The sequence below is a fragment of the Myxine glutinosa genome, chromosome 2 (genome assembly GCF_964187855.1).
Source record: "Myxine glutinosa chromosome 2, kmMyxGlut1.1, whole genome shotgun sequence".
Taxonomy (NCBI): Eukaryota; Metazoa; Chordata; class Myxini; order Myxiniformes; family Myxinidae; genus Myxine; species Myxine glutinosa.
The window spans coordinates 30,399,955-30,426,906 of record NC_136262.1 but is presented as its reverse complement, the minus strand read 5'-3'; the positions used below and the strand labels follow the sequence as shown (position 1 = coordinate 30,426,906).

At 43.5% G+C, this 26,952-nt stretch overlaps 2 protein-coding genes across 6 annotated transcripts in view; one reads left to right on the top strand and one right to left on the bottom strand.

Annotated features, from left to right (window-relative positions):
* Positions 1 to 18,614, top strand: part of LOC137421928 (frizzled-3-like) — a 47,052-nt gene extending 28,438 nt beyond the window's left edge. For both annotated transcript variants that reach the window (XM_068108517.2, XM_068108518.2), the window contains 6 exons: positions 6,160 to 6,356; positions 8,998 to 9,472; positions 11,595 to 12,161; positions 12,657 to 12,802; positions 13,315 to 13,530; positions 13,646 to 18,614. In XM_068108517.2, coding sequence (XP_067964618.2) covers positions 6,160 to 6,356; positions 8,998 to 9,472; positions 11,595 to 12,161; positions 12,657 to 12,802; positions 13,315 to 13,530; positions 13,646 to 14,606 — 2,562 coding nt within the window. In that variant the 3' untranslated portion in view covers positions 14,607 to 18,614. The remainder of the gene's footprint in view (positions 1 to 6,159; positions 6,357 to 8,997; positions 9,473 to 11,594; positions 12,162 to 12,656; positions 12,803 to 13,314; positions 13,531 to 13,645) is intronic.
* On the bottom strand, positions 813 to 26,952 carry LOC137421930 (putative CENPB DNA-binding domain-containing protein 1). 4 transcript variants are annotated; one of them, XM_068108527.2, is made up of 3 exons: positions 25,738 to 26,952; positions 17,535 to 17,649; positions 813 to 836 (listed from the first exon to the last, which is right to left on the bottom strand). In XM_068108527.2, the coding sequence occupies exon 1, from the start codon at positions 26,848 to 26,850 to the stop codon at positions 25,852 to 25,854; it is 999 nt and encodes a 332-aa protein (XP_067964628.2). In that variant the 5' UTR covers positions 26,851 to 26,952; the 3' UTR covers positions 813 to 836; positions 17,535 to 17,649; positions 25,738 to 25,851. The 4 variants fall into 4 exon arrangements, with proteins under 4 accessions (XP_067964628.2, XP_078629190.1, XP_067964625.2 ...); XM_078773064.1 differs by lacking the exon at positions 813 to 836 and adding an exon at positions 12,309 to 13,494; XM_068108524.2 differs by lacking the exon at positions 813 to 836 and adding an exon at positions 12,309 to 13,494 and having other exon boundaries at positions 25,753 to 26,952.

Sequence of the window (26,952 nt, the reverse complement as noted above, 5' to 3'; positions counted from 1 at the left end):
TTCTGGGAAAAAGGAGACCGGAAACGGAAGAAAAAAAGACACGAGGTCCGGGAGAAGCAGCGATCTTCCTCTTCCTCGCCGAGCTCCGACGTGAGCGGGATCGATATTGAGCAGCGTGGGGGGGACGCTGCGTTTGAAAGCCCGTCTGGCGAAAGGAGTTACCTGCGCGGGGTAATTACCCCTTTACACGTCAAGTTGCCGTGGGTTCGTGCACGGAACCAAGCGTCCGGCACAGTTCGCCTCACCGTCTACAAGGACGTGTACGGGTCGCACCTTGGGCCTCGCGCGCTGGGCAAGCCGCGCGTTGCTTTGCCCGCTTTGCTTGGCAAGGAGGTGTGCGCTGCAGCCGTTGTTCCCGGTACGTGACGTGCACGTTTGGGAGCACGTCAGCCAGGGGTCGTTCAACCGCCCGTGTGCGGAGAAGCCGACCTACACCTTGGTCTGGAGGGGCCCAGAGACATTGTGAGGGACAGTGACCAAAAGGGGTCGTGAGTGGGGAAAGGGGACACATATGGAAGATGGCCATCTTTGTAATATTGATTGTTTATTGTTGATGGTTGTGGATTCCTTGGGGGAATATATTATTGATTACTCCGGATCCTTGGTGTGGGGTTTCTTATTGACTGGAATTCATATTGATTGCGTTACAAAAGCGTATAAATCATAGATCTTTCTGGCGGAGTTCCTCTCACGGTCCGGGGGTCACCGAGACCAGGTAGTCACCGGGAGGACCACGTAACACATGCACGTGCCCCTATGGCGACGAAGTTGCTCACATATTGTCACCATTTCATCGGAGCATGTGCGGGGGTCGCACACGTGGACTCGCCATCTTCCTGCGAAACATGTGGGAGGTGATAAAGAACAATGAAAGATCAAGTATGCTAACCGCAGAGGGAAAATATGGAACCAACATGCGGTGCGATGGTGACGAAGAGCGTCCTAGACATCTGATCCCAGCTGTTGCTAACTGGGGTTACAAAACGCTTCCGCCAACATTCATTAAGAGATAACTAATTAATAATTAACCCCTAAGTTATTTTTGTAGCTTAGCGGTCATCTAGTGCTAAGCCACATCGACAAAGAAGGGCAAACTTTGTGTAAACTTGCTGTATATGAAGCAGAACAGAGGTTGTTTATCAATCAATATAATTTTTTGTGTCAAAACATATTAATATTTTACTTACCTTGTGTATTTGATTCTTGAAGGAACAGGACATAATTACAAACAGCCAAGTGATGTGCAGACAAACCTGATTATTATGTACCATGAAATCCCGACATTCGCGGATTCGACACTTGCGGACCCCGCGTATTCGCCGTTCATAAAATGTGACCCGCTTCTACATTCTTGGCCCTGTGCTTCACGTATTCGCGGTTTTTGCGGTCACAAAATCCATCTCCCACCCACGGACCCCCAACATCGTTGGTATTTTCTGTTCTATATATTGCTGCATAACAACCAAAATGTAACATACGCAAACTAGAACGGCACTCGGTAGAGAGCATGTACCTCCGCTAGGCTGAACAGTTTATGTTTTGGATCCCACTGATAGGACAGATCTGGATTCGGACCTGAACCCAAAATCTAATCGGCTTGTTCTCGTCACCAAACCAACTCATCCACCTAGTTTAGTCATAACTCGTCCATAACTTTTTCAAATATCATGTTATTTATCGCTTTTCGCCCAATCTCTCAATGGTAAAGAATTACTTTAAAATTAAATAATTATCGTTTCCGAATCCATACTCAGATATTCACCAAAATCGAATTGATTCGTCCTTCTAACACACCCAACCAGTCCACCAAGTTTCGTCCAAATCCGTCCACAACTTTTTGAGATATCCTGCTATATGTCGTTTTTGGCCCCATCTCGCAAGTGAAGCCATGTGAGATGAAGCCATCTCATGCAAGTGAAGCCATCTCGCAAGAGAGACATGAAGATATGAAGAATCACTTTAAAAATTATACTTGCTGGATCCGAATCTGCATCTTCACCTAAATCTAATAATTTCATCCTCGTCACATACACTACCTCTTTCCAAATTTCGTCCTAATCCATCCACAAGTTTTTGAGATATCTTGTTCACAGACAGACAGACAAACAAACAAACAAGACTACATCATGCAGAGCACGATACTTGCAAAATTCACCCCCCCCCCCCCCTCCACCAAAAGGTTGTCAATGATGCATCAAATTGTCCATTTCATCAAGATTAAAACTGATGATCTTGAACAAAGCTCAGGTTAATAGGATGAAAAGTGACGATTTTTCAGATGAAAATTGATGGTTTTGGAAGTTTGACCTTGAGTTGACCTTTTGACCTCGAAAATAGTTGGTTTCCCTATTTAGTGACTCAATGTGCAAATGCTGTTAAATTCTCAAGTCAATTGGATGAAAAATGGAGATTTTAGAAATTAGACCTCCAGATAACCTTTGACCTCAACATCAATAGTCTTCTCTATTGTGACGACCTCTAAAACTCAGTGAAGTTTCATGACGATCGGTTTAGAATTGTGACCTGTAGGCAAGCGACAAACAAACAAACAAACTACCAACTTCGATTTTGCAAGTAACAGACAGGGATGAAAACAACCTCCATCCACCTTCGGTGGTGGAGGTAATTAAGCAATAGATTTCATCAACTGATAGTGAATGAGTGTATTTACCACTGTGAGAAGTGAGGTGTGATTGACATTTCAAACGTTAGCCCTTCATCAGAGTAAAATAACTGAGCTATGAGAAGAACCCACAATCAAAATGTCAGCCGTATCTCACAACCCAAAATGTCAGCAAGTAACATTATTTTCGGCTTCAGTTGATAAAACCGTTGTTTAATTTTGCCAACACAAAGACTGTATTGCAGAATGTGCGCGTTTTGAAGATGTAGGTGCTCAAACCATTTTAATTATGGATGAGGTTCAAGCTGGTGCCTTCCTGGCTCGGTGTGTGTGTTGATTGTAAACAGGGATTCAAGAGGCTGTGCTAAAGAAGAAACCACATCAAAAACGTTGTGATTTTTATATCCTAACTGTACATGTTAATCCACACCCTTAATAATGTGATATCCACACCCACCTAGTAGCCACAACCATATTAGGTGCAACACCTCAGATGAACAAGATAGTCTCAGTAACCCAAGATATACCAACTTTTTATTTATCAATATACTATAATGAGTCATCAAAAAAGCTTATTTGTATAAATTTGCACCTTTTGTTGCACCTCATTTGCACCTTTTTGTTTGTGTCTCTTGGATGGGTCTAGACTTTAGAGTATCTCATTCGTACAACTTTTTGAATGCTCCATGTATAATCGGTCACAAGCTTCAACACTATCAATTGTAAGGGCCATAAGGATCTGGTCCTATCGTTTTGATCCCATCGATCTCCACCTCCATTCACTACTATTTGTAGCTGTGATGGAGGTGCTGGCTCAGAACGTAAAGGAGGGTTTACCGTGGGAGTTGTTGTATGCAGATGATCTGGTGTTGATTGCGGAAAGTATGGATGGACTGAAGGCAAAGATGAACAAGAGGAAGGAATGTATGGAGACAAAAGGTCTGAAGGTGAATATAGGAAAGACGAAGGTTATGGCAAGTGGTAAAGCACGTGGTGAGGTGGAAAGAACTGGGAAGTGGCCATGTGCTGTGCGCAGGAAGGGTGTCGGAGTGAACTCCATTCAATGTACAATGTGCGCTGAGTGGGTTCATCAAAAATGCAGTGGTCTGAGAGGGTCATTAACCAGTGTGGCAGCTACATTCAAATGTAAGGTGTGCACAGAGGGAGCTGCAGATGGAGGAAATGTTGAGTTGGATCCTGGAGACGGCGTGAAGCTGGAAGGTGTGAAAACATTTTGCTACCTCGGAGACATGCTGAATGGAGAAGGTGGATCAGACTCGGCAACGGTTGCTAGAGTGAGATGTGCATGGAAGAAGTTTCGGGAACTGAGTGGCGTGCTGATGAGGACGGGAGTGTCGTTGAAGCTGAAGGGAAAGGTGTATGCTGCATGTGTGAGAAGTGTTATGATTTATGGGAGCGAGACATGCGTCATGAATGTAGAGCAGCAACGAAGGCTGGAAAGGGTGGAAATGCGAATGGTTGGGTGGATGTGTGGAGTATCGTTGAGAGAGAGGAAGACAAATGATGAATTGCGAAAGATGATGGGAATAGAGCCTGTGATGGATGCTGTGAAGAGGAACAGGTTGAGATGGTTTGGTCATGTGTTGAGGAAGGATGAAAGTGACTGGTTGAGAAGAGTGATGGAAATGAATGTAGAAGGAAGTAGAGGACGGGGAAGACCGAGAAAGACTTGGCTAAAGATGGTGGAAGAAGAAATGTGGGCAAGGGGGTTAACAAGGAGAGATGCAGAAAATAGGGCAAAATGGAGAAGATCGTCATGGTGACCGCAAGGCTAACCCACGCTCGAGCAGGGAAAATGGCCTTAAAATGCATGTTGTTGTTTGTTGATCTCCACCTCCATTCCCATCGTTTTGAGTCCCAATGGAAGTTATTAAAAACCATATCCAATTTTTAAGGATTTGGTTTGTAATAACCTCCCATGAGACTTAAAAGGTCATATTGTCTGTGATGAGGCAAAAGGCAATCGGTTATCCTTCCATAAGGCAATCGGTGGTGGAAAGTAGTGAGTAAAGGGAGGGTGGGTTATGGAGTGAGATTGTCAGATAAAGGGCAGGGGGCAGAGGGCAATTATTGCCAAGCAACTGTCTAGTGCAGGGATTGACAGGCTTTTGTTTGCTTTTGGTGTATTGCGGAGAGAATCAGGGAAAGTAGGGTGGGAGAAAGAGAATGAGAGAATAAAGTAAAGCAAGTAGAGAAACATGGACAAATCATTTGCATCAAATGCATTCTCTTGAGGGTGAAGTTAAACGAGGACAATAACCCCCCCCCCCCCCCCCGCCCCCCAAAGCACTCGATGGTAAAATGAGAGATAGCTGAAACTGATGGAAAAATGTTGGAATTTTAGAGATGGTAATGCTAATTTGGGAATATAAATGATTTCTGATGGTATCACAAACCCATCTTTCTCTCAGACAGTACTACACTGTCTGCAATAATTTTTTTCATCACTCCTCATCATCCTTCCATTCAAATTGGAGTTGTTTCGCCCTTGGCAAGAGTTGTCACCTTTGGCAGAACTTGTGTGCTGCTCTCTGTCTACAGCATCTTTTCATCCTTGGTGCTCTCTGTCTCCAAGCCCTCCTTTCTAGATGTACTCAAAGCAGATTCTGGTGAAATAGATTGTAGTAATGTCTACTGGCATCCCAAATTTCTGTAATTCATAATTTATGAAGAGACCAACTAAGTGTCTTCAGGACACCATTTTATTCTAATTGTTCAGGCTTGTACCAATGTATTGCAGACATTGATTTTGAACTAAAATCTGCAGTCTTAACGTTTGCATCCAACTGTGCATGGAATGCGGATAATTGGGAAATGATTTGCTTCGGTTATCTCTTAAGCCTGGTGTTAGCTTAGCGGTTAGGGTGCCGGCTTGGGATCCTAGGATCCTGGGTTCGAATCCTGGTCAAACGATTAACGCCAGGAGGGTTGACTCCACCTGTCATACTTCTGAGGTCGGCAAATTGAGTACCAGCTCACTGGTAATTCCCTGTGTGTCGCAAGAGGCTACTAACAGGGTTGGCGGCAGGAAGGGCATCCGGCCATAAAACATTGCCTCAAAAATGGGACCATGGTGCCCAAAAAAGGCCAACCCCTGCTCTGCGGGGAACAATGGCCTCTAAAGGTGGTTCTTAGGTTTTCTCTTGAATTAGTAATGGTTTTTTGCATATGATCCTGAAAGCAAAATCACCGATTCAGGCTTCATGATCGACACATTCACAGAGTGTTTGGTATTTTGGAGGGTGTGAGGATGGGTGGGGGGATTATGTTGGAAGGAAGGGTCAGGTGTTTATTTGAAACCATTCATAGTGACATAATGAGGTCGTCTCGGTAAAATGTATGATACAGAATGTGTGCACCCCTGCAACCCACGCCGACTCTGGAATGAGGACGTTAGATTATGAAGTGTCGATTTAGGAATTTTAACGTGCTTGTCTTGCTCTTTCGACTTTTTAGTGCATCCAACATTGAATGTCCCTAAACGTTCTTTTTCTTTATTCTGTTTGTTTCTTCAGGCTTTCCATCCCCTGGTGAACCTGGGCTGCCATGCAGATCTGCGTCTGTTCCTGTGTGCCATGTTCACTCCACCATGCCATGGTGTGGCTGTAGTGGCACGACCATGCCGCGCAGTGTGCTATCGTGCTCGCCATGCCTGCAGCCACCTTGCAGAAATATTCGGTGTCACCTGGCCTGGAGATATGGACTGCCAGGAGTACGAGTCACTTATGTCTAAGGCTCATAATATATTTATATTTAGGACCAGCTTTAGTGTTAATTTTATGGTTGTTATGGGGCCAAAACCAAGGGGTTATTTTAATGTTAAGGTTAGACTATGGCTTTAATAAGACAATTAGAGTTTAATTTATTGTGAATATCAAGGTCAATATCAATTTTCTTTCCTGGGAAAACCACATTTCAAATCTGGCCTCCAAAGCCAGTCGCCGACTGGGCATCCTCCGTCGTGCAAAGTCCTTCCTTGGCACACCTGAGCTCCTCACCACATACAAGGCTTTCATCCGCAGCTCAATGGAATACTGCTCTCCCCTCTGGGCTGGTGCACCTGCCTCACACCTAGCTCGTCTTCACGCTGTTGAAACCAAAGCGTTCAGAAGCATTGGAATCTCCCGTGATGAAGCTAACTCCGAGGGCTTTTCACTTACTCACTGCAGGCAGGTTGGTGGTCTCTGTCTTCTACCGACTCCTCTCCGGCCTTGCTCCCCCAGCTCTCTCTTGGCTCTGTCCCCCAAATATTCCTACAGGTTGCACAAGATCTGCCAGCAACCCTCTTCTGGTGAACTGCCAAAATCAAGACACTCTCATCACCTTCACTCTCCTTCCTATTTTCTCCCACCTCTGGAACAAACTCCCTCACTCTCTTCAATCCCACTCCACCCTCCAGGTCTTTAAAACAGCTGTTCACCACCATCTCTTATCTTCCCCCATCCAAAACCTTGATCTTTTCTACCCCTGCTAATTTCACCCCAAATCCACTTTTGAAATACCAACTTCTTTCCTGGAAGTCCTTGGTGTCCTTGTGTTTTATACTTCTCCCCCCCCCCCCCCACCCCCTTCCCATGCCGCCTCCCCCGAAGCCCTCTCCCTCCCACACATTCCCGATGTTCCTGTTCTCAAATGTTGTGTTTATGTGCTTCCCCTTCTCTCCCCATCTTGTCTACCGCTCCCCTTTTTATATACTTTGTTTGTTTGTCTGTTTGACTTGTTTGTGTGATAAATGTTAGCTCTTTCACGAGCCTCGATTATGTATACCAAAAAATAATAATAATAAAAAGTCAGAGTTAGGACAACTACCTTCCTTTTAAGTCACATTTAAGAATAATGTGAATTTAGAGTTAGGTTAGTTAACCTTAAGGATGGATATGGGGTTCGATAAAAAGAGAATTAAGATTAGTGAACAATACACTCCAGGGTAAAAAAAGATCCAAGTCAAAAAAAACAAAAACCACCAAACCACCAGAACATGCAGAAATAACAGTACAAATCAGTATGGAATAGCTTGTCCCTTAGCTTTCTTTAAATAATCCAGTCTTTTGGTCAAACTTACACAAAGCTTATTGCACTGAGAAATGTCAATATTGTCCCATTCATTTTTGACAGCTTCCCAAAGTTGATCAGAATTTGCAAATTTCCTTTCAACAACTTTGTGCTGAATATAAGCCCAAAGATTCTCGATGGGGTTCAAATTGGGACTGACCAGGCCAGAACATAAGTTTCAGGGACTTTTTCTCCAACCACTTTTTGGTGGTTTTTGCCATGTGAGTAGGGACATTATGTTGTTGAAAAAATGACTTCTTTCCTTTTCTCTCCAGGGAATAACTTTTGGAGGCTGGGAAGTAATCCTTTAATATTTTCTGGTATTCCTTGGCAGTAATTGACTGTTCACACCTTAAAGCTCACCAACACCAGCAGACGAAAATGCACCCCAGACCATGATTCCACCTCCATGCTGCACATTTGTTGAAATTCACTCAGGGTTGAATCTTTCACCAAATCTGCGAAGGCAACGTTCTGGGGGCATCACTGCAAAGCTGATATCTTGATTCATCGCTCCACAACAAAACTCTCTGAAACTAATCAGTCTGAATTACATTCCCAAATTCGGCCAAAAAGTGCAATCTGTCCTGAATGTTTTTCTTAGATAATAGAGGCTTTTTAGCAAATCTTGAAGCAAAACCAGCATCAGTCAACCTTCTTATGATGGTCCTTCTAGAAACAGTCTTGTTTTCATCAGTTGTTTGATGTTTCATCACTTGATGATGTTTCATCAGTTTCATCACTTGTTTTCATCATTTCACTCCTCTGACAGTTTCCACAGGCTTTTCTTTCTTTCCTGAAGAACTAAGAATTTCAGTTGCCTGTCATCTTTACTTGTAGTGGCTCTAGGCCTGCCCAGATCCCTTCCTCCTTGTAGTAGAACCAGTTTTCTGGAACTGTAGACCTATTCTCCTTATGGTAGGCAGAGAAATAGGGATGTTCTCCTTCTTCATGAGCTTGTGGATTTCAGATTGTCTTGCCTGCTTCACGAAGACAAGCAATTCGATTTTTAATATCCCCATCAGCATGGAATTTCTCTCTCTTTGGAGGCATTTCTAAATTGAAACACAAAAAACATGATCTACACTAATCATACAAGTCAAAAATTAGTTTGTTTTTTTGAAGCAGTAGTTTGTTGAAGTACAGCTCAAAGTTTATGCTCCTGTGATTATGGCGCAATACTTCATGAGCATGCAAGACTATACATTAAATTGAGTAAATTTTAAAAAGTTAAATTTTAAAAAGAAAAATATGGATTATGAGCATCTTGTTTAAAACTTTTTTTTTTTCTCTCTCCCTAGCTTTGCAGATTGTGAAGGAGTATACGAGACATCAGAACAGATCTTAGGCCACAAGCCAGAGATCAAATCCTCAAATGGACAGGCTGGTGAGAGCCAGTCAGCACCTCGAGATCTAGGCTTCTGGTGCCCACGTGAGCTCCGCATGGTCCAGGGCTTAGGGTACCGCTTCCTGGGCGCAGTCGACTGCTCCCCACCCTGCCGTCCACACATGTTCTTCTCTCGCGCAGAGCTCACACTTTCTCGCTATTTTATCGGTGCCATGGCGGTTGTCTGTCTGAGTGCCACACTATTTGCTGTGCTCACCTTTCTCATCGATGTGCGCCGATTTCGTTACCCAGAGCGTCCTATCGTCTTCTACTCACTTTGCTATCTGGCCGTGGCTCTTGCTTACCTCGTGGGGGCCCTCATTGGACCTGATGCAGCCGCTTGCAATATGCCAGGTCACGATCATGGTACTTTGGCCACTATCACACAGGTATGGACTTGTCTGAGTGCCAGGGTCAGCATGTAGGCCATTGTGCGCAATAGCTCTTTGTGAAGGTAATGGTTACTTTTTTATATATGTAAGGTTTAAGGCTCATGGAAGAGTTGATGACAGAGCATAAGTGATCAAATATTCACAATATTATGATGATCACATTGACAGATATAGAGGATGGATACAGGAAAAACAGACCATGAAGGGTGCATCGTTGCAGGCATATGGAGAAGTTGTGGTGTGAGGGCAGACGGAAAAGTTAAGACAATCCTTGACACAGCTGTAGAGTTATCATGAGAGTGGAATAAAGTACCCAGAAGGCTGTTTTTAAAAGCAAATTAAGGATAAAAACTCATCCTCATACTTTGGTCTTACTGGAAACCAGATTTTTACCAAACAATCCTTTCCTTTCCCTGAGCCTCGCTCCTTAAAAGAAAAAACATTATTTTCTTTAGTTTCAGAAGCATTTCCTTCAACTCATTTGTCGTTCTTATCTATATTTGGATTTTTTAAATTTGAATCAGTGCAACTTTAATTTAACTTTGGCCTCAAATAAAATGTATGTTGGCTTTGAGGTTTTCTTGTTGTGTTCAAACACACGTGTACTTAGTTTCATTGCCATTTATAATGGAAGGGCGGTTTCCCGACGTCCGGTTACCAATTGATGACATTAGTATGTTGGTGGACTTCTCTTCAATTGTGAGGAGTCACACCAGCACTTAACAAGGGCACCACGTGAAGGTAGTCATCTTGCCCCCCTGGTGTATTATAAACGCTGGTATCAACACGAGTTTCATTTTCTCCCTTGAATCTTATTTGTTCAGTCAGACATGCTTTGGTACCATTTGGAGTCTCAAGATATCATTAACTTGTCTAAAGATAATTTCTAGCAGCAAATGGATCCATATTCTTAACTAGTATGACACTCAGTAGAGAGCATACCTCTGCCAGGTGAACAATTTACGTTTTGTATCCCAGAGTAGACCAGAAAAATCACAATACAGAATCACATTTAATCAAAATCATCCATCCACAACTTTTTGAGATATCCTGCTTTGTATCGTTTTTGGCCCTATCTCCAGATGGTGAAGAATCACTTTTAAAAAATTCCACTAGCCGGATCCGACTCCGGATCTTCACCAAAATCTAGTAATTTCGTCCTCGTCATATACGCTACATCTCTGCCAAATTTCGTCCGAATCCAGACAACGTTTTGAGATATCTTGTTCACAAACAAACAAACACAGACAGACAGGGGTGAAAACATAACCTTCATCCACCTTTGGTGGCGGAGGTAAAAATAAAAACTTTAATCTTTTTTCCTATTTCAAATTTTTTAGTGTCAGTTGGTCAGAATTTTTTCTTTGTTGTAAAAACCAACATCTTGATGACTGCGCATGAACATGCAGGGTAAATGTTATTAGATTTTAATAAAACCAGAAACACCTGCTCCCTATGGGAGCATTGGCAAGTTTTCTTCCCTCCAGCCACCCCTCACTCCTGTCTCAGAGGTTGTGCCCATGACCTGACCCTGGGGACTACCAACACGTATGCAAAAATTGGTGGAGATCGGCCCAGCCATGTTTACGTTTTCCTACGACTTTCAGACACGCACGCACACCTTATTTAATATGGTAGGATGTAGACTGCCCATAATTTATTGTAAATGATCGTTTCTATACACCACTTCACCAATTTGTATTCTTCATAGCTATAAATAATGCCATTCTTTGCTCTTTTTACACTGTAATGGTGTGAATGATGCATCTGGAGGAGAGGGAGGGGTGGGGAATGTGTGGGTGGGTTGAACTCCAACATGTCCACAGCATGTTGACATCACAATGTTGTATTATCACTCATGACCTTTGGATATGTAAAAATGTTTAGCGTCACAATTTTCAGGTCAATGAAAAGTGAGGAACTCGATTATTGATTTTAACTACCATTCATTCATATTTTTGAAGTTATTTTCTTTGCAGAAATCCATTATAGGCCCCGCACATATTCACAAGTCAAACCTATACTATAGGGAACACAAGTGACAATGTGAAAGTATGTGTGCGAGATGAAATTGATTACTGTCAATCTCCATATCCCCCTCAATCTCTACACACCTCAGGGTTCCCACAGGCGACCGTGCACCCTTCTCTTTGCACTGCTCTACTTCTTCACACTGGCTGGTGCAGCATGGTGGGTTGTTCTCACCATCACGTGGTTCCTTGCTGCTGGGCTCAAATGGGGCTCTGAAGCCATCGGGGCACGTGCCCCACTTTTCCATGGTGCTGCCTGGGGATTGCCTGGTGCACAGACGGCCCTGTTGCTGGCGCTAGGTGCTCCAGAGGGTGATCCACTTAGCGGAGTCTGCTTCGTGGGTATCCAAGATGCTTCGGCACTGCGTTGGTACCTGCTCGCGCCACTGGGTGCTTGTGTTGCCACAGGCCTTGGACTTTTGGCTGCAGGCTTCGTATCGGTGAACCGTGTACGCCTGGTTATTCAACACGATGCCCGGAACCAGGAGAAGCTTGTCAAGTTCATGATCCGTGTCGGAGTCTTCAGCGCTTTGTACTTGCTGCCACTCGGCGCGCTGCTGGGCTGCTACCTGTATGAGCAGGCATTTCGTGAAGCCTGGGAGCGTGGCTGGCTTCTCGCACATTGCCGACACTTCCACATACCATGTCCTCCAGCTGTAAGCTGCTTATTACACTTTGCACTCACTCTCATTCTTCAATTGCTTTTCTCTTTCTTTGTCTGCTTATCCTTTAATTGGAATTCTGGAGAAATTAAAGGACTATGCAGAAAAAAACCTGAAATATAGAAATCTGGACAAAACAAAGAAAAAGAAACCTCTTATTATTCACATGATTAATTCAGGGCAATCTATTATTACATATGCATGAGGGGAAAATGGGATCAAAGGTTGTAAGTAAACAGGAAAAACATTATCCTGTCTTACTAGTGTTGTCATGATCATATAATCTGACTTCTCATCCATGAACTCTCCCTATTCAAAAGTTCATAATGGGTTATCTACAGATTATTTATGCAAAATGATGCATTCCCATGTCCCATGGACTAAACCTGACACCATTGTGGCCACAAGTTGCCAAGGACACCGGACAACCACAAAGGTAGGAACTCACCCTAGTACCATTGGTGAATTGACTTCGTTACCATTGTGCAGGTCGAATGGGCTGGACAGCCAGATATTACAATTGTGCTGCTCAAGTACCTGATGACACTGCTGGTGGGAATTCCTTCTGTATTCTGGGTGGGAAGCCGCAAGACGTGTTCGGAGTGGGCAAGTTTTCTTCACCGCGGCAAGCGGAAGTAAGTCCCACACTGCCACAGACTGAAAACCAATAACCATAAACTCGTAACCTTGGGCAGCGTTTTTAGGCCATTTTTTTTTTTACATGGCTTGTACAAGCATTAAGTAAATTCCCAAGACATGGGTAGACTATGAACAAATGGATAGTGTATGGTATTTGACCCTGAGATGCCAGCCACCTGCTTAGATGTCAAACCATGCCCTTCCTTCCATATACTCTTACTAAAGTCATTTGAAATTGCCAAATGCTGTTATTTCAACAAACATCGCTATAACTATATTGTAAAACCACAGCACATCTTGGAGCAGTGGTTCTCAAGTAGTGGCCCAATCAGCACAACGATACATTTTTAAAAATATATACCGTGTGTATATATATATATATATATATATATATATATATATATATATCAACTTTATGAGCCTCATAAAAGGACATGAAACCCCATGTAACCTCAAATCCACCATCTTTCACTCTGTTTTCCTCTTTATCTTGTCGGCCACATTTCAGCTTGGCATTTGGCTCACAGGCTGCACTGGATGACACAGGTCGTCTTTCTGCTTCGGTGGGAGGCCGGATCCCTGCCCGAGCTACACCAACACCGTCGCGCGGCACAGCAGCACGTGCATCTCGTGGTACTTCCACCCAGGGCTCCAGCGCAGCTCTTGAGGTGCGCAGTCGCACCGGGAGCTATGGAGGCAGTTTGCACCGTCAGCACGATGGCAGGTAAGTCAGGAGGCATGTTCAGTTATGTTGTAATGTACTACATTATTCAATTTCATTTACGTAATTTAATAATGCTGTTGTAATTTAAATAAAGTACAATATGCTTTGTTTGCAGACGCACTCCAGGAGGTTCATACTTGCTGGATGACTGTCTTGTCTACTGTAGCCTGCCCCGTGCCCCAGGCCACACAGCTTGGTCGGCTGGTGTCAGCCAAGCACAAGAGCGTCCTGTCCCTAATTCTTTCTCTGGGAGTTTGATGGCGGTGTACGCCGACCCATGCAACCAGGCATCTCCAGCTGAGAGGCCGACCACTCGGGCACATGGTGAGGTCGGAGTACATTCCAGACAGGGAAGCACAGCACGTCTCAACTCTTGTGCCACACATTGGCTGGCAAACAATTCACAAAGAGGCAGCATGGAGCAGCTGGAACGCTCATCTAAGCTTGGAAGTTTGAGTGGGCTTAACTCCGGATGTGTGCGGGGCAGCACAGAACGGCTGAACTCTGGATCGCAGCATGGTAGTATGGTGCGGCTACATGCAGGATCCAGACAGGGCAGCATCACACATTTGAATGCGCAGTTAAGACAAAGAAGTGCAGAACAGCTCAACTCTGCATGTCGGGATGGCAGTAGAGTGCGGCTGGTTAGTGCACCTCAACACGGAAATGCAGAGCAATTGGACAGAGTAATCTGCAGCAAAGTTGGCATCCCGAAACAATTTGAGACGAGCTCACGGCAGGAGAATTCAGCACTCAGAGACAGAGTCTTACAACAGAGAAGCACTGAACAGGTAGAATGCATGCCAAGGCACAACAGCGCGACACGGCTTGTCCCCATGTCTCGATATGGGAGTACTGGCCGTCTAGACACCAGGTCTCGGCAGGGAAGCATGAAGCGGCTTGACACTGCCTCAAGGCAGGGAAGCTTAGTTCGGCTGGACACCGGATCAAAACAGGGCAGCATGGCACGGCTGGACATCAGATCAAGGCAGGGAAGCACGAGAGACATGTTAGAAGGAAACGCTTCACTTAGTCATGGTAATAGTTGGAACAGAGTGTTGGATGAGGAACGGTAGAGGTTTAGCCATTGTATTATTTTAACACAGCGCTATGGAATGCTTTGGAATCATTGATCGCTTCCCCCTCACCCTTTGTACTGATCAGCATTAACTTGGTGAGAAAAAGGCAAGCAATCTTTGACCGTTTTCTTTCTTTCCTACCAGAAATTATCTGACCTTTCTTTAGCACCCTCGCCACGCACAGCATGATGACATCACAGTGGTGTGCCGCACAATGACATCACACCAGTGCTTCATGTATTATGGTGGGGTGGAGGAGGAAGCTTATCGTAAGTGTTGCTCTGAAAACCAAGTTGGGTTGGAGAGTATAAATATTTGTGGAAGTGGATAGTGGACGTTAAATGTATATCACTGATCATTTCTCATTACAATTCCAGTGTTCATTACTTGCGGAAACCTGCTGTTTGGTGCAGGACCAGGTGATTACCTCTCAGACTAAAAAAGAAACCCGATTGAAGCGTTTGCTTTCACACCATGGGACTGTATGCCTGATCAGGATTTTAAAAAGAGTAACTTGGCTTTAAATAGACATGGATAAACTGAAGGCGTCAACCACAAAAGCGCTTATCCTGGACCATGTGATGAGCCTGGAAAAAGGGCCTTTCAAACTCTGGGATTGAAGGTTTGAAATTTACAATGGGATGCACACATCAATCTTTTTAAACATTTGGAGTGGCCGATATCTGAGAAACAGATACAAAGCACAATGCTTATGGTTGAAATTTGCACGAATATTGCAATCTGTCCAACATAGCACATCCAGTAGATTGTTGAGATGAGTGATCAGAAATAGAGATTGTGGGCTTGGCTTGAGAGGATGAAGAGAGGTGATGTACCTTCAGATGCCACACAGGTTGTGCCGAGCATTTTTGAACTATGACCGATTACGCTAATGTACTCCAGAAGTATTACTTTTGGGTATGACGTAGTATTAAAGCCACGCTATTTCACCTTTGGCATTACTCAGGGTAAGGCTGGATTGAACCAGGTGAATGTTGCTTACAATGGACCCTGGATGGCAAAAACAAAACCCCCCCCACACATAAATCCTTTGCTAACAGGGTACCTTTTCTGTGAAGCACAAATGCACGATTGGGCTTTACCACATACGTGTTGCTGATGTATTTAAACCAATCATGTTCTGCAGTCTCGATAGACTTGATGCATGCTTGGGTCTAATCGGTCTGATGTTCGGGGTGGGAGGGGAGTCCGGGGGGGGGGGGGGGGAGGGAGGAAGGAAGTTCACAAGGTTACGTGCCTGCATGAAAAATAAATAAATAAAAACACCATATCTTTCCTACAATCAGCGGGGTTGTCGATAATCGCAGTGAAATGATGCCCTTGGATTTGATGCATCGTGGATAAGCCGAATATAGTGAGAGGATCATAATATGGGACCTTTAATCCATCACGACACCCAAATAAAATATGGTATTGAAGTGTTTCCTTTGAAGTGTTGCACCAAATCGGTGGGATTTCGATGGCCGGGCTTAACCTCAAGGCCTTAAATCCCTTGTGCAGTCAATCGTGACTTTGTAGGAAGAGGCTTGGTGAAATTTATTGCACTTTGGAAAAGCTGTGCGTCTTCAAAGTGTTTGCGGATGACGTTGTTGGGTGGTTGGTGGGGCTTAGCATAGATCTCTCAACTTTGAATTTGGAAAGCCTTTGTAAGAGTTCTGTATTACCTACCTGATTCTCCCTGACAGTCTTGTGGGGAAGATTCTGCACATTATTTTCTTTATTGCAAGTCAACTAGGGAAGGGTATTAACTCTGGGGTATCTAGTTTAAAATGGTGTACATATGGGAAAAGGAAATTCTGCCCATTCAACATGCAATGCAACCCACCTCAGTACCTCACAAGTTCAGAAACAATGACGGTTAACGTTTCTAACCTTTGGGATGATGTAGGTAAGGAGGAATAGGTTAGTGACTCGGGACCAGGTGTTCGTTTATATGTGTAATGGGAGACTTGTCACAGTTGGGAAATGAGGCTGGAGAAACAGAAGGAAGCAGACGCGGAAACACACAAACACACACACACATTCTGTCTGTGGATACTTGTGTAATTTCTTTTTACATTCATCCACTGTCTTATCTTCCTCGTAGGCTCTTCCATATACGATTTACCCTTTGATTAAAGATCCCAGTCTCATTTATGTTGGTTTGTTTTCCTACCCCGAGTCTGTGCCTTCTATCCTGTCAACTTATTCCATAGCAAATATCTGACTTCTTGTTATCTTTGCCTTCATTATTCCAAACGTGTACCACATCCCGACATGAGAGGCGGATAAATGGATGAAACTATACAAAGTATCATTTCAATGAAGAGTAGATTTGTCGATATTTACGGCATTGTCGGAGCTTACAAGACGGTGATGATTTTGGGGAGATTAATAATGGTGACCGGTTGTCTTTGTAGTAATATAGGACAAACTACCACTTCCATTTCTCTGCTGATTGCTGCTTTAAGTTCATGGTACTGAAACAGGACTCTTATGTCACGTGTGTGCTTGCGTGACCGCGGGCTTGGTGAAATTTGGCATCCACCCCCAAGTATGCTCCATGTCATTTACATTTATTTATCTCCTCCCAAACCTTTTCACTTTTTTAACCACATTCTCCATATTCTCCTTTGTTTCTCCTATCATCCTTCACGCTCTACCTTCTCAATATAATATATATATTTTTTAACAAGGGTTTTTCTACCATGTAGATAATAAATATACTGTACGACACAATCCCCTCCTCCCTTCCCTCTCCCTCTCATCCCCTACAACATAATACTATGACTACTATTATCTCTTCTTGTGGGGTCAGCCGGGGAATGTTTTGAGCCCAAGTCTTTTATGAAACGGCTAACCAGGCTTGACGTTCGAATGAAGGCAGCAGGAATTTGCAATTTCAGAATGCCGGCGATAACTCACCTACTTTTCATGAGAAACCGAAGAATCTTTAACGTCCACCAATGATCAGTGTTGGCAGACTGGTTGACCGGCTTACGGTCCATCCGATGGATGCAACACATAATGATGTATAGCCCTGCATGCGAAACACCAGGGTGGCAGTTTATAGTTGGGGTTGAGAATCGAACCTAGGCTAAACAGAAAGGTGAGTGCACAAATCTGTAAGCTATCCTGCCAGCCCCCACATTGTAATACTACAGTAAACTTGTGAGGCTTCAAAATGCAGGCCAAAAGAGATGTCTATCCTTGTTCTGTCACCACATTCCACACACACTGACAAGTCTCATAGGACTTTACATAAATCATTCATGCACACTTTTCTCACCAAAAGACTTTTGAGTGAACTGGACCATTAAGATGTTCTATACATGTTTGGGGGATTTGGAAGTTCACAGTTAGTCCAAAAGTAGAATATAAAAGTCAACTATTTGGAAAGATGAATGTTTGTCTCATCACAGTTTAATAGCAGTTTTTTTCTGGGGGAGGGAATAAGGGGACATCTACATATTGTGTATGCTTAGGTAGGGGGGGGATAGGAAAGAGAAAAATGGTGGAATGGAGAGAGAGGGAAAGAGAGAGGAAAGGAGGATGGGAGATGTAAGGGGACATGAGAGGAAGGTAAAGACAAATATGGAGCAAACAGAGAAAAGGAGTGGGAATAATAAATTTTCACCTTCTTGCATATGTAATAGATTGATGGGTGCCATTTATAGACCACATCCTTTTTGTTGCATGAAATTCATTTAGCTGAGACAACAGGTGACAATTCGTACAATTTTTAAAAACATTATTTGTGGGAAAGCCAAACTAGATTTTTTTTTTTATGTTCAGTAATTTTCAGGTTGCTGAAGGTGGATCCCTTGGTTTGTGATACGAGTTCCGAAGGCCCGACTTTCCAGTTGCCCTTTCTAGTGTGCTCTGTATTTCATGTTCATGTACCGTGTGTGGGTATTTGCTGCTTGAGCTTACGATGTGATGTTTGCAGAACATACTTACCTGTATCCCGTGATAATAAATCTGTCTTTTCCACCATGCAGTCAATCCACTGTCTTGTCTTTGGTTTATACATAACCACCAAGATACCTGTTTTGAATGGTTTGTTCTTTTTATAACCTAGCATTTTTTGAAATGCTAGCAATAGACTGGATATGTCACCCCCCTCACTCCTAGGTCTGACATGCTTCTTACATGGAGAGTTATTACACGTGTCTCTATATCTAAGGGTTTTCAAATCACACACATGCGCACACTTTTCCAGGGAATAACCATTATTCAAAGAAAGATGTAGGGATTGTTTCACATGATCATTTCTTATGATCATCCCTACCTTGTTTCCTTACTTTTTGGAGTAACATCCCTACATCCTTTTGTATATATATACATATATATTTATTTATTATTATTATTTTTATTTCTTTTTTTTCGAAGTATATATAGATGTTCTACTACGGATTTACAAATGTTGTAGTGCAAACTTTATACACGTGCTCACATTGTAATGATATTGTACATACATTTTAGACGATCTAACATTCTAAATAGTACGTATGGGCAAATGTGTCTAGCGGCCCCCGCCCCATCAGGCTGATTGACAGTCGTCCGTCGTTGACAGTGATTGGCAGTCACGCCCACCCCTCTGTTCCCTTCCTATTCCTTTACAAAGGAATGCAGTTTTGCGCAATTTTCAGGGAATCCTTTCAAACTATTAAAATTACAATAGCAAAGGATGCTGCACCAGGTAAAACTTTGTTGGATGGTACCAGAGTCATTGCCATTGAGAGACGCAGCTCGGAAATACACAGTCTGATGATTATTGTTACGTTTATGGGGGGAGGTTAGAGAATACCGTAGGAAAGGTAGGATTGCATAGGAATAGTATGGACCGTGTGACGTGTAGTGGCATCTCGATGTGCATAAGCAGGCAAAATGTAGCTTAAGGTTGTGTTTAAATGTGCACGATACGAGGGTCGTGGTTGTGATAAGATAGAGCAGGATTAAAGTTAAGGAAATGTGTGTAAAACCTCATGTAAACTTCCACCTGGCATGCCAGGTTACATTTTTCCAGGCAGGAAGTGGGGGCGGGCTGCTAAAATTGTTCCCTGGACGGGGGTGGAGCTCAACGGCTGGAGGAGGGGCAAGCGTTGTCAAGAGAGACGAGGGAGGAGCCAGGACGGGTGGGAACAGAGACGGTGAAGCTCGCTGTGGAGTGGAGAGGCTGAAGAGAAGGAGAGAGGAATGAGAGAGTTCTGTGAGGAGGATCGAGTCAGTTCGGTGACTAAAAAGAGCAGGTGGTGTTCGGACAGGATTGTGCCACCTGTGAGGAGAACTAAAGGAGTGGAGAGGAGCTCTGGGAGGCTGAGGAGAGACTGAAGTATTAAGGAGGTCGTCCTGCCTGCCTGCCTTAGCCCTGAGCCTGTGTTTATCTGCCTGCTGCCTGATCATCATCATCATGCTAGTCTCCTCATCGTCTCTTGCTCATCACCTCACCCATCTCAACACCAGCTTCATGCCCCATCTTCCCGCTCCCCCGTTGCCACAGATAAGTCGCCCGGTTTCGTGTCCCTTTTCCCCGTCTGTGACCATGACAGAGTGGGGCACCTACGTTTTAATATAATTTGTTTTACCTCATTATTTTACCTCATTGTATATATTGATTATTGATTTTATTTTCCCTTGTTTGTTTCGAAATACACCTGTGTTTTGCGAGAGTAAGTGCTTCATGGTTCTTCGTTCCCACACGCATCAGAACTGCCATATAGTCAGGTTCACTATGTCAATAAATTATATTTCGTTCAAAATCATGGTAGATTAGCAAATCTATACATTTTTGGAAAGGTTATAGCATAAGGAAACTAAAAATCAATGTTTACATTTGGAGAGATACCTGTATGGCGGCCATTTTGGATTTTCAAAATGGCCACTGTAAAATACATATTTTGTTCTATTTCTGCCTCTAATTACCCTAAAAACTTTTTAAAATATACTAAACCTATATTTTCAGGGACAAGGAATCCAATGAAAGTATCAAATTAGTGCTATGGGGAATGGTAAGACACGAATCAAAGGTTTTGAATTGCAAAATACTGTCTTTATATTCGCGATAAGTTGCATAATCAAATACATGTTATCATTTTGTACAGGCAGTTAATAACATCAAAATGTGTCAATAATTCATATCACCAAACATACACAGGCAGTCAGCAAAATCATATATACACATGCAGTCAGTATAACTTCACATCTACACAGGCAGTCAATGACAAAATATACACAGGCAGTCAATGGCATCAAACATACACGATTACAGAATATGCCATTTAGAGTTCGTCATCACTGTCCTGTGTGTCGTATCCGACAATATAGTCCGCATCGTTTTCACAGTCCGTTCCACACAAGCAAAGGTCGGTCAAATTGATTGGCAAATCGAATTGGTCGAATTGTCGATCGAATCGAATTCGATGAATCGAATCGAATCGATCGAATTGGTCGATCGAAGCGATTGGTCGAATTGGTCGAATGGAATTGGTCGATTGGTCGAATTGGTCGAATTGGTCGAATCGAATTGGTCGGAATTGGCAAATGTAAACATTGATTTTCAGATTTTCCATGTAATAACGTTTCCAAAAATGTATAGGTTTGCTAATCTACCATGATTTTGAACGAAAAAAACATAGTGAACCTGACTAATAATTGGATATTGCCTTGGGGGTTAAAGCTTGTTTGACTCATCCATCCACGGCTCAGTGGTAACCAGCTGTGGACAGGACATTATAATCATTATTATTATTATTATTATTATGAACAGGAAGATGATTTCCAGATTCTGACTGATCTCGGTTTTTTGCTTTTGCCATGGTCTGGAGTTGGCAAAAGTGCTTTGACGCGTGGTCCTCTCGTCGACCGATCCCACCAAAGTGCTCGTCGAGGCCGGACCTGAGTATCAGGCAAACACACCTCACGACATTTTGTTACTTTCATTATTTTATCATCCCCTTGTGTTGTATATGAGTCCGTGGGGAGGGTCCCTCAATTTAGGAATTTAGTGTTACCTTTTCATTGTCCTGCATTTATTTTTATTAAACCATTATTGTTGCATTTTAATTCCTCGCCCTGTCCCGTTTATCTGTCGGTGATTCGGAAGGCCACCCGTGCCGCGTATGCCATGCATGTATGCCTCGTCACTCTCCACTACTCCTCGCACGTATAAAGAAGGTCTTCCAAAGTTGATTGAACGCTTCGGAGGTAAGCTCGATCGGCTATTTGTCCCCAGGGGTGTTCACCCCCCCGGGAACACGACGATGTTTTCTAAAAATAAGTTGAAATTGACAAAAGTATTTGGTCTCCACAATTCTTTATTTCACTGTTAATATTACAGAACCTTTGTTTTTGATTGAGAACTTCATATATCCTTTAAAATCAGAAAATAAAAAGAAATGGCATTGACAAAATTATTGACACTCCAGACTTAATATTTGGTAGCACAGCCTTTGGACAAAATAACTGCAGTCAAGCACTTCCTATAGCCATGAATGAGCTTCCTGCACCATCTACTGGCAGTTTTGCCCACTCTTCTTGTGCAAACTGCTCCAGTTCTCCCAGATTTGAAGGTTGCCTTCTCCCAACTGCTGTTTTCAGATCTCCCCACAGATGTTCAATGGGATTTAGATCTGGACTCATTGCTGGCCACTTCAGAACAGTCCAGCACTTTGGCTTGAACCATTCCTGGGTGCTTTTTGAAGTGCTTTTGGGGTCATTGCCCTGCTGCAAGACCCTTGACCTTCGACGGAGACCCAGCTTTCTGACACTGGGTTCAACATTGTGCTACAGCATTGCCTTAGTAATCTCCTGATTTCATGATGCCGTGCACACATTCAAGGCACCCAGTGCCAGAGGCAGCACAGCAACCCCAAAACATCACTGAACCTCCTCCATGTTTGACTGTAGGGGAAGGTGTTCTTTTCATTGAAAGCTTCATTTTGTTTTCTGTAAACAAAGAGATGATGTGCTTTACCGAAAAGCTCTAATTTGGTCTCATCTGTCCACAGGACATTCTCCCAGAAGGATTTTGGCTTGTTCAGGTGTGTTTTGGCAAACTCCAGTCGGGCTTTCTTAGCAGTGGGGTCCTCCTGGGTCTCCCACCATAGAACCTCCTTTCATCGAGTTAGCGACGGATGGTGCAAGTTGAAACTGTCGTACCTTGTGTCCGAAGGTCAGCTTGAATATGTTTGGCAGTTGATTGAGGTGCTTTCTCCACCATTCGAACAATCCTTCGCTGCAACCTTCGATTGAGTTTTCTCTTGCTGTCACGTCCAGGAAGGTTGGCAACAGTGCCATGGGCCTTAAACTTCCAGATAACATTGCGTACGGTAGACACAGGAACATCAAGGTCTCTGGAGATGGACTTGTAGCCTTGAGATTGTCCATGCTTGGCTGCAATCCTGTGTCTGACCTCCTCAGACAATTCTCTAGTTTTCTTTCTTTTCTCCGTGTTCATTGCGGTACACACAGTGACACAAAACAGCAGAATGACTCCTTTTCTCCATTCAAACTGATTGAATGAGTGATTTTTATATTGCAGGCACCTGCAACTCACCACAGGTAAGTTCAATTCCAAAGTAAAGGAGAATCACCTGCTTGAAATCTAATTTCTAACAACTTCTTAGAGGTGCCAATAATATTGTCTGGGCCATTTTACGATTTCTCTGTGGAATAAGCTAAGATTTTGTAATTTTTTTAGCTTTTTTTGTTTTGCTCCACTACAAACCAAAGATATACAAATACAAATGTGGATACCAAAATTTTTTTTTATTTTAACAATTTTCTGGAAGAAATGGTGCATTATTTGAAAAGTGCAAGGGTGCCACGACACACATACATACATACATACATACATACATATATATGTAATCCAAAACAAAGCCCTTCTGACCCAAGCAATCCATACTCGTCTATTTTAAGGGCTGAGGATTTTAAGGTCACAAATAAAGGACAGTGGAGCAGCCGACCATGGTATCCGCCCTTATTATGGGCTCATCTGGACGACGTACCACACAATCATTATTATATTTGTGACCATGCCAACCTAGTCGGTTTAATATTGTATTAAACCTCATAGCTTGATGAAGCAGTGAGGCACAGATCGCATCCCATAACAGCCAAAGCTGCGTGATCTGTGAGCAATGGCCGTCTTCCAAACGAACAAATCGATTCTGCCTCCTCAATAAACGATGCTCAGGAAGCTGCTCCAGCAGCTCTGGCACTCTGCAGAATTAATTTCTGGTACATTAGAGAGAAAGTGCTGGAGAGAGATGACTGCCAAAGTTCAAACGACCAACCTCTCAGACTCAAATCAGATATTAAATTAACCACTCCGCCACAGATTACTTACTATAATTCATCAAATGTCTGTCCGTCTGTTCCCAGGTAACGCAAAAACGGCTGAAACGATCGCAACGATATTTTGGGTGGTTAATCCTGGGACCCCCATGAGTAAAATAGGCTATAATGTTTTTCCAAATTTTCCAGTTTTTCCAAACACGATGGAATAATATTTACCGATATGAACAGTGATGTGACTTTTATTGAAATTCTACAAATACTGTTTAGATTTTGATGATTTGCGTGTGATATGATTCAACGGATGTTTATATGAATCGTTTAAAATAAAAAAAAGCCTTCAATTTCTGATATTTTGCCTTTTCATTTGGGCCTCCCAATTGAAGCCCCGCCCGTAGAGCAGGTACCATTGCTAGTATTTACAATTTGCCGAATTTCTTTTTTTTTTGTTTTTTTTTTGAAATTTTGCATAACCGAGGTTTATTTGAGCATTTTTTTTTTTTTATGCCTCCGCTGACGAAGTCGCCAGAGGCATTACGTTTTCAGGTTGTCCGTCCGTCCATCCGTGATAGGTTTTCGTTAACGCGATAACTTGAGAACGGCTAAAGGGATCTTAGTCAAACTTGGTACAGGTATGTATAATGACGTAAAGATGAGCCGATTCGATTTTGGGGTCGAAAGGTCAAAGTCTGTAATAGGTATATAACTTGAGAACTGCTGCATTGATCCAATTCAAACTTGGTACAGGTATGTATAATGATGTAAACATTAACCGATTAGATTTTGGGGTCAAGAGGTCAAAGGTCATGTCAGGTAAAAATGTGATAACTTGAGAACAAATGAATGGATTTACATCAAACTTGGTACAAGTATTATAATGATGTAATAATGTAGGCGGAGGCATATCAGTCGACGTCGCGACGTCTAAGAGTGTCGTTCTAGTTTAATCTATCCTCATATTCAGGATTATTTACCCATGAAAAAGGTTAACGGAATATGCTCTTTCTCAACTTGAACCCCACGAACACTGTCCATCGAATGGTGTGCTTGGAGCTAGCCGTTTTCACAGACATGTAAATAAAAACCTGCTTCAGTCATTTCATTTTGTACACATTCATGGTTTATGGAACTCCGAGTCTTTAACCAGCTTTTGTCCCCTCCATATCATTTTCGCCAATTGACGATGGATTTTTTTTTCCATCAGTGTGCGAAGTGTGATCTTAAATCGACGTTCAATCGACATTTACCGATTAAAAAGTGAAAATTGAATCGTGCCAAGTCTAACCGGGAACTATTGAGGAATGTAAAAATCTTGTGTGCCCCCGCCCCACCCGGCCATCAGCCCGTTTGAGGCTAGTAGTAGCATTTTTGGTGCTGTCTGTCTGTCTGTCTGTCTGTCTGTCTCTCCTCGAAAAATACTGCACGGATTTCTTTCATATTCGGCACATGTATGCAATAACATCTGGGCATAAGGCAAGTCAAATTATTTAGGAACGGAGCCAAAACTCATTGGACACGATTTTATTTTTTGAATTTCGGCAATCATTTAAACAATTTTATGGGAGAGAATAAATAGTACAGGATTGTGCAGCGCGGACGATAAGTGCTCCTGATCGATTTACGAAACAACAATTTTGCGCAGAGCTGGGGCTCACAAAGCAATGTCAATGAGGATACGTGGACCGGACGAGCTAATTCTGGGGTGGACGCGCTACCTCCGGGGACAGGAGAATGAATTGTGTATGTATTAAAACCGCAATAACCGGAAAACAATAATATACACTATTAAACAAATAAATGTTAGTAAATAAAATTAAAACGTGCATACATTTTGTACATTTACCAATGAGGCGTCTTGGAGCTAGCGTTTTGCCCACCGACTGCCTTCGCTCTGTAGACGCTCATGGCGTATAATCCTCCGGCAGTGGTGGGGTCGGAGGACCTAATGCCTGCGAGAGGCCGCAGGAGGTGGGTCATCAGGAGCTTTGTCCCTCCGCGACGGACCTGGCCGTGCCTCCTGAGAAGACCTCTTCAAAAAGTCATCGATGGTGAGCTGCCCCCCGTTCTTCCTCTCACGGAGGATTTCCTGATAGCAGGAGATGTCATGAAGGACCATCCTCCTGACGGTGCTGCTGCGCTCCCAATCATCGTCGTGCTGCCGCAGAAGGTCCAGTCCCACGTTAAAGTGCTCCATGACCTCATGCAGGACCTCAGTGGTGAGGATCCTCTCTCCCGGAGCCTCTTCGACAGCGGTTCCGACCTCCCGCCCTTGCAGCTCCTGCTCCTTCACTTTCTCTACCTTGAAGCCAGCAGCATGCCGATGGCGATGGCGCTCTTCCTTGCAAATGAAGGTCCGCGACGGAATCCTCTTCCAAAAAAGACCCGTTTCTTCCACGTTAAAAAGTACCTGGGCGGGGTAGTTTCCATGTTCCGCAAGAGCCTTAAATTTAGACGGGAATTCAGCCTCCGCCACCGCCTGCTCGTCTCCGCTCAAAGCTTCACTACTTATGCGGATGTTGTGCAGATTGCTCCGGCGCTTAAAGCGATCGAACCAGCCCCGACTGGCCGTGAACGTCTCCTTCACGGACCCCTCGCCTTCCTGCTCTTTTAATTCATCGTATAAACTCAGCGCCTTCGCCATGATTATCGCCTGGCTTAACGGTATCATTCGCCGATTCATATCCTCGATCCACGAGGATAAAAGCCTCTCCATCTTCTCCATGACGCTGCTCCGAGATCGCATTAATTTCCTCGCACTCACGGGGGTCGTGGTCTCACTGGAAGCCTTCACTTTCTCTTCGTTCTTCACGATCGTCCTCACAGACGACTCCCTCAAACCGAATTCGCGGCCGACGGCGGTCGCGCCCACACCGGACTCCATCCGCCTCAGCACCTTCAATTTCAGCTCCATGCTGATGCTCCTTCTTGGCACTTTGGCCATAAGGGCACTGGAATAAGCACTTAATACACTTCAAAAAAAATGTTATAATAATAATTACCGAGGCGACGGAGTCAATATGGCGACGCACGGAGCAGGAAGACA

Excerpts from the sequence above, each read along its gene's own strand:
- LOC137421930 (XM_068108527.2), bottom strand. The coding sequence starts at position 26,850 with ATGGCCAAAGTGCCAAGAAGGAGCATCAGCATGGAGCTGAAATTGAAG.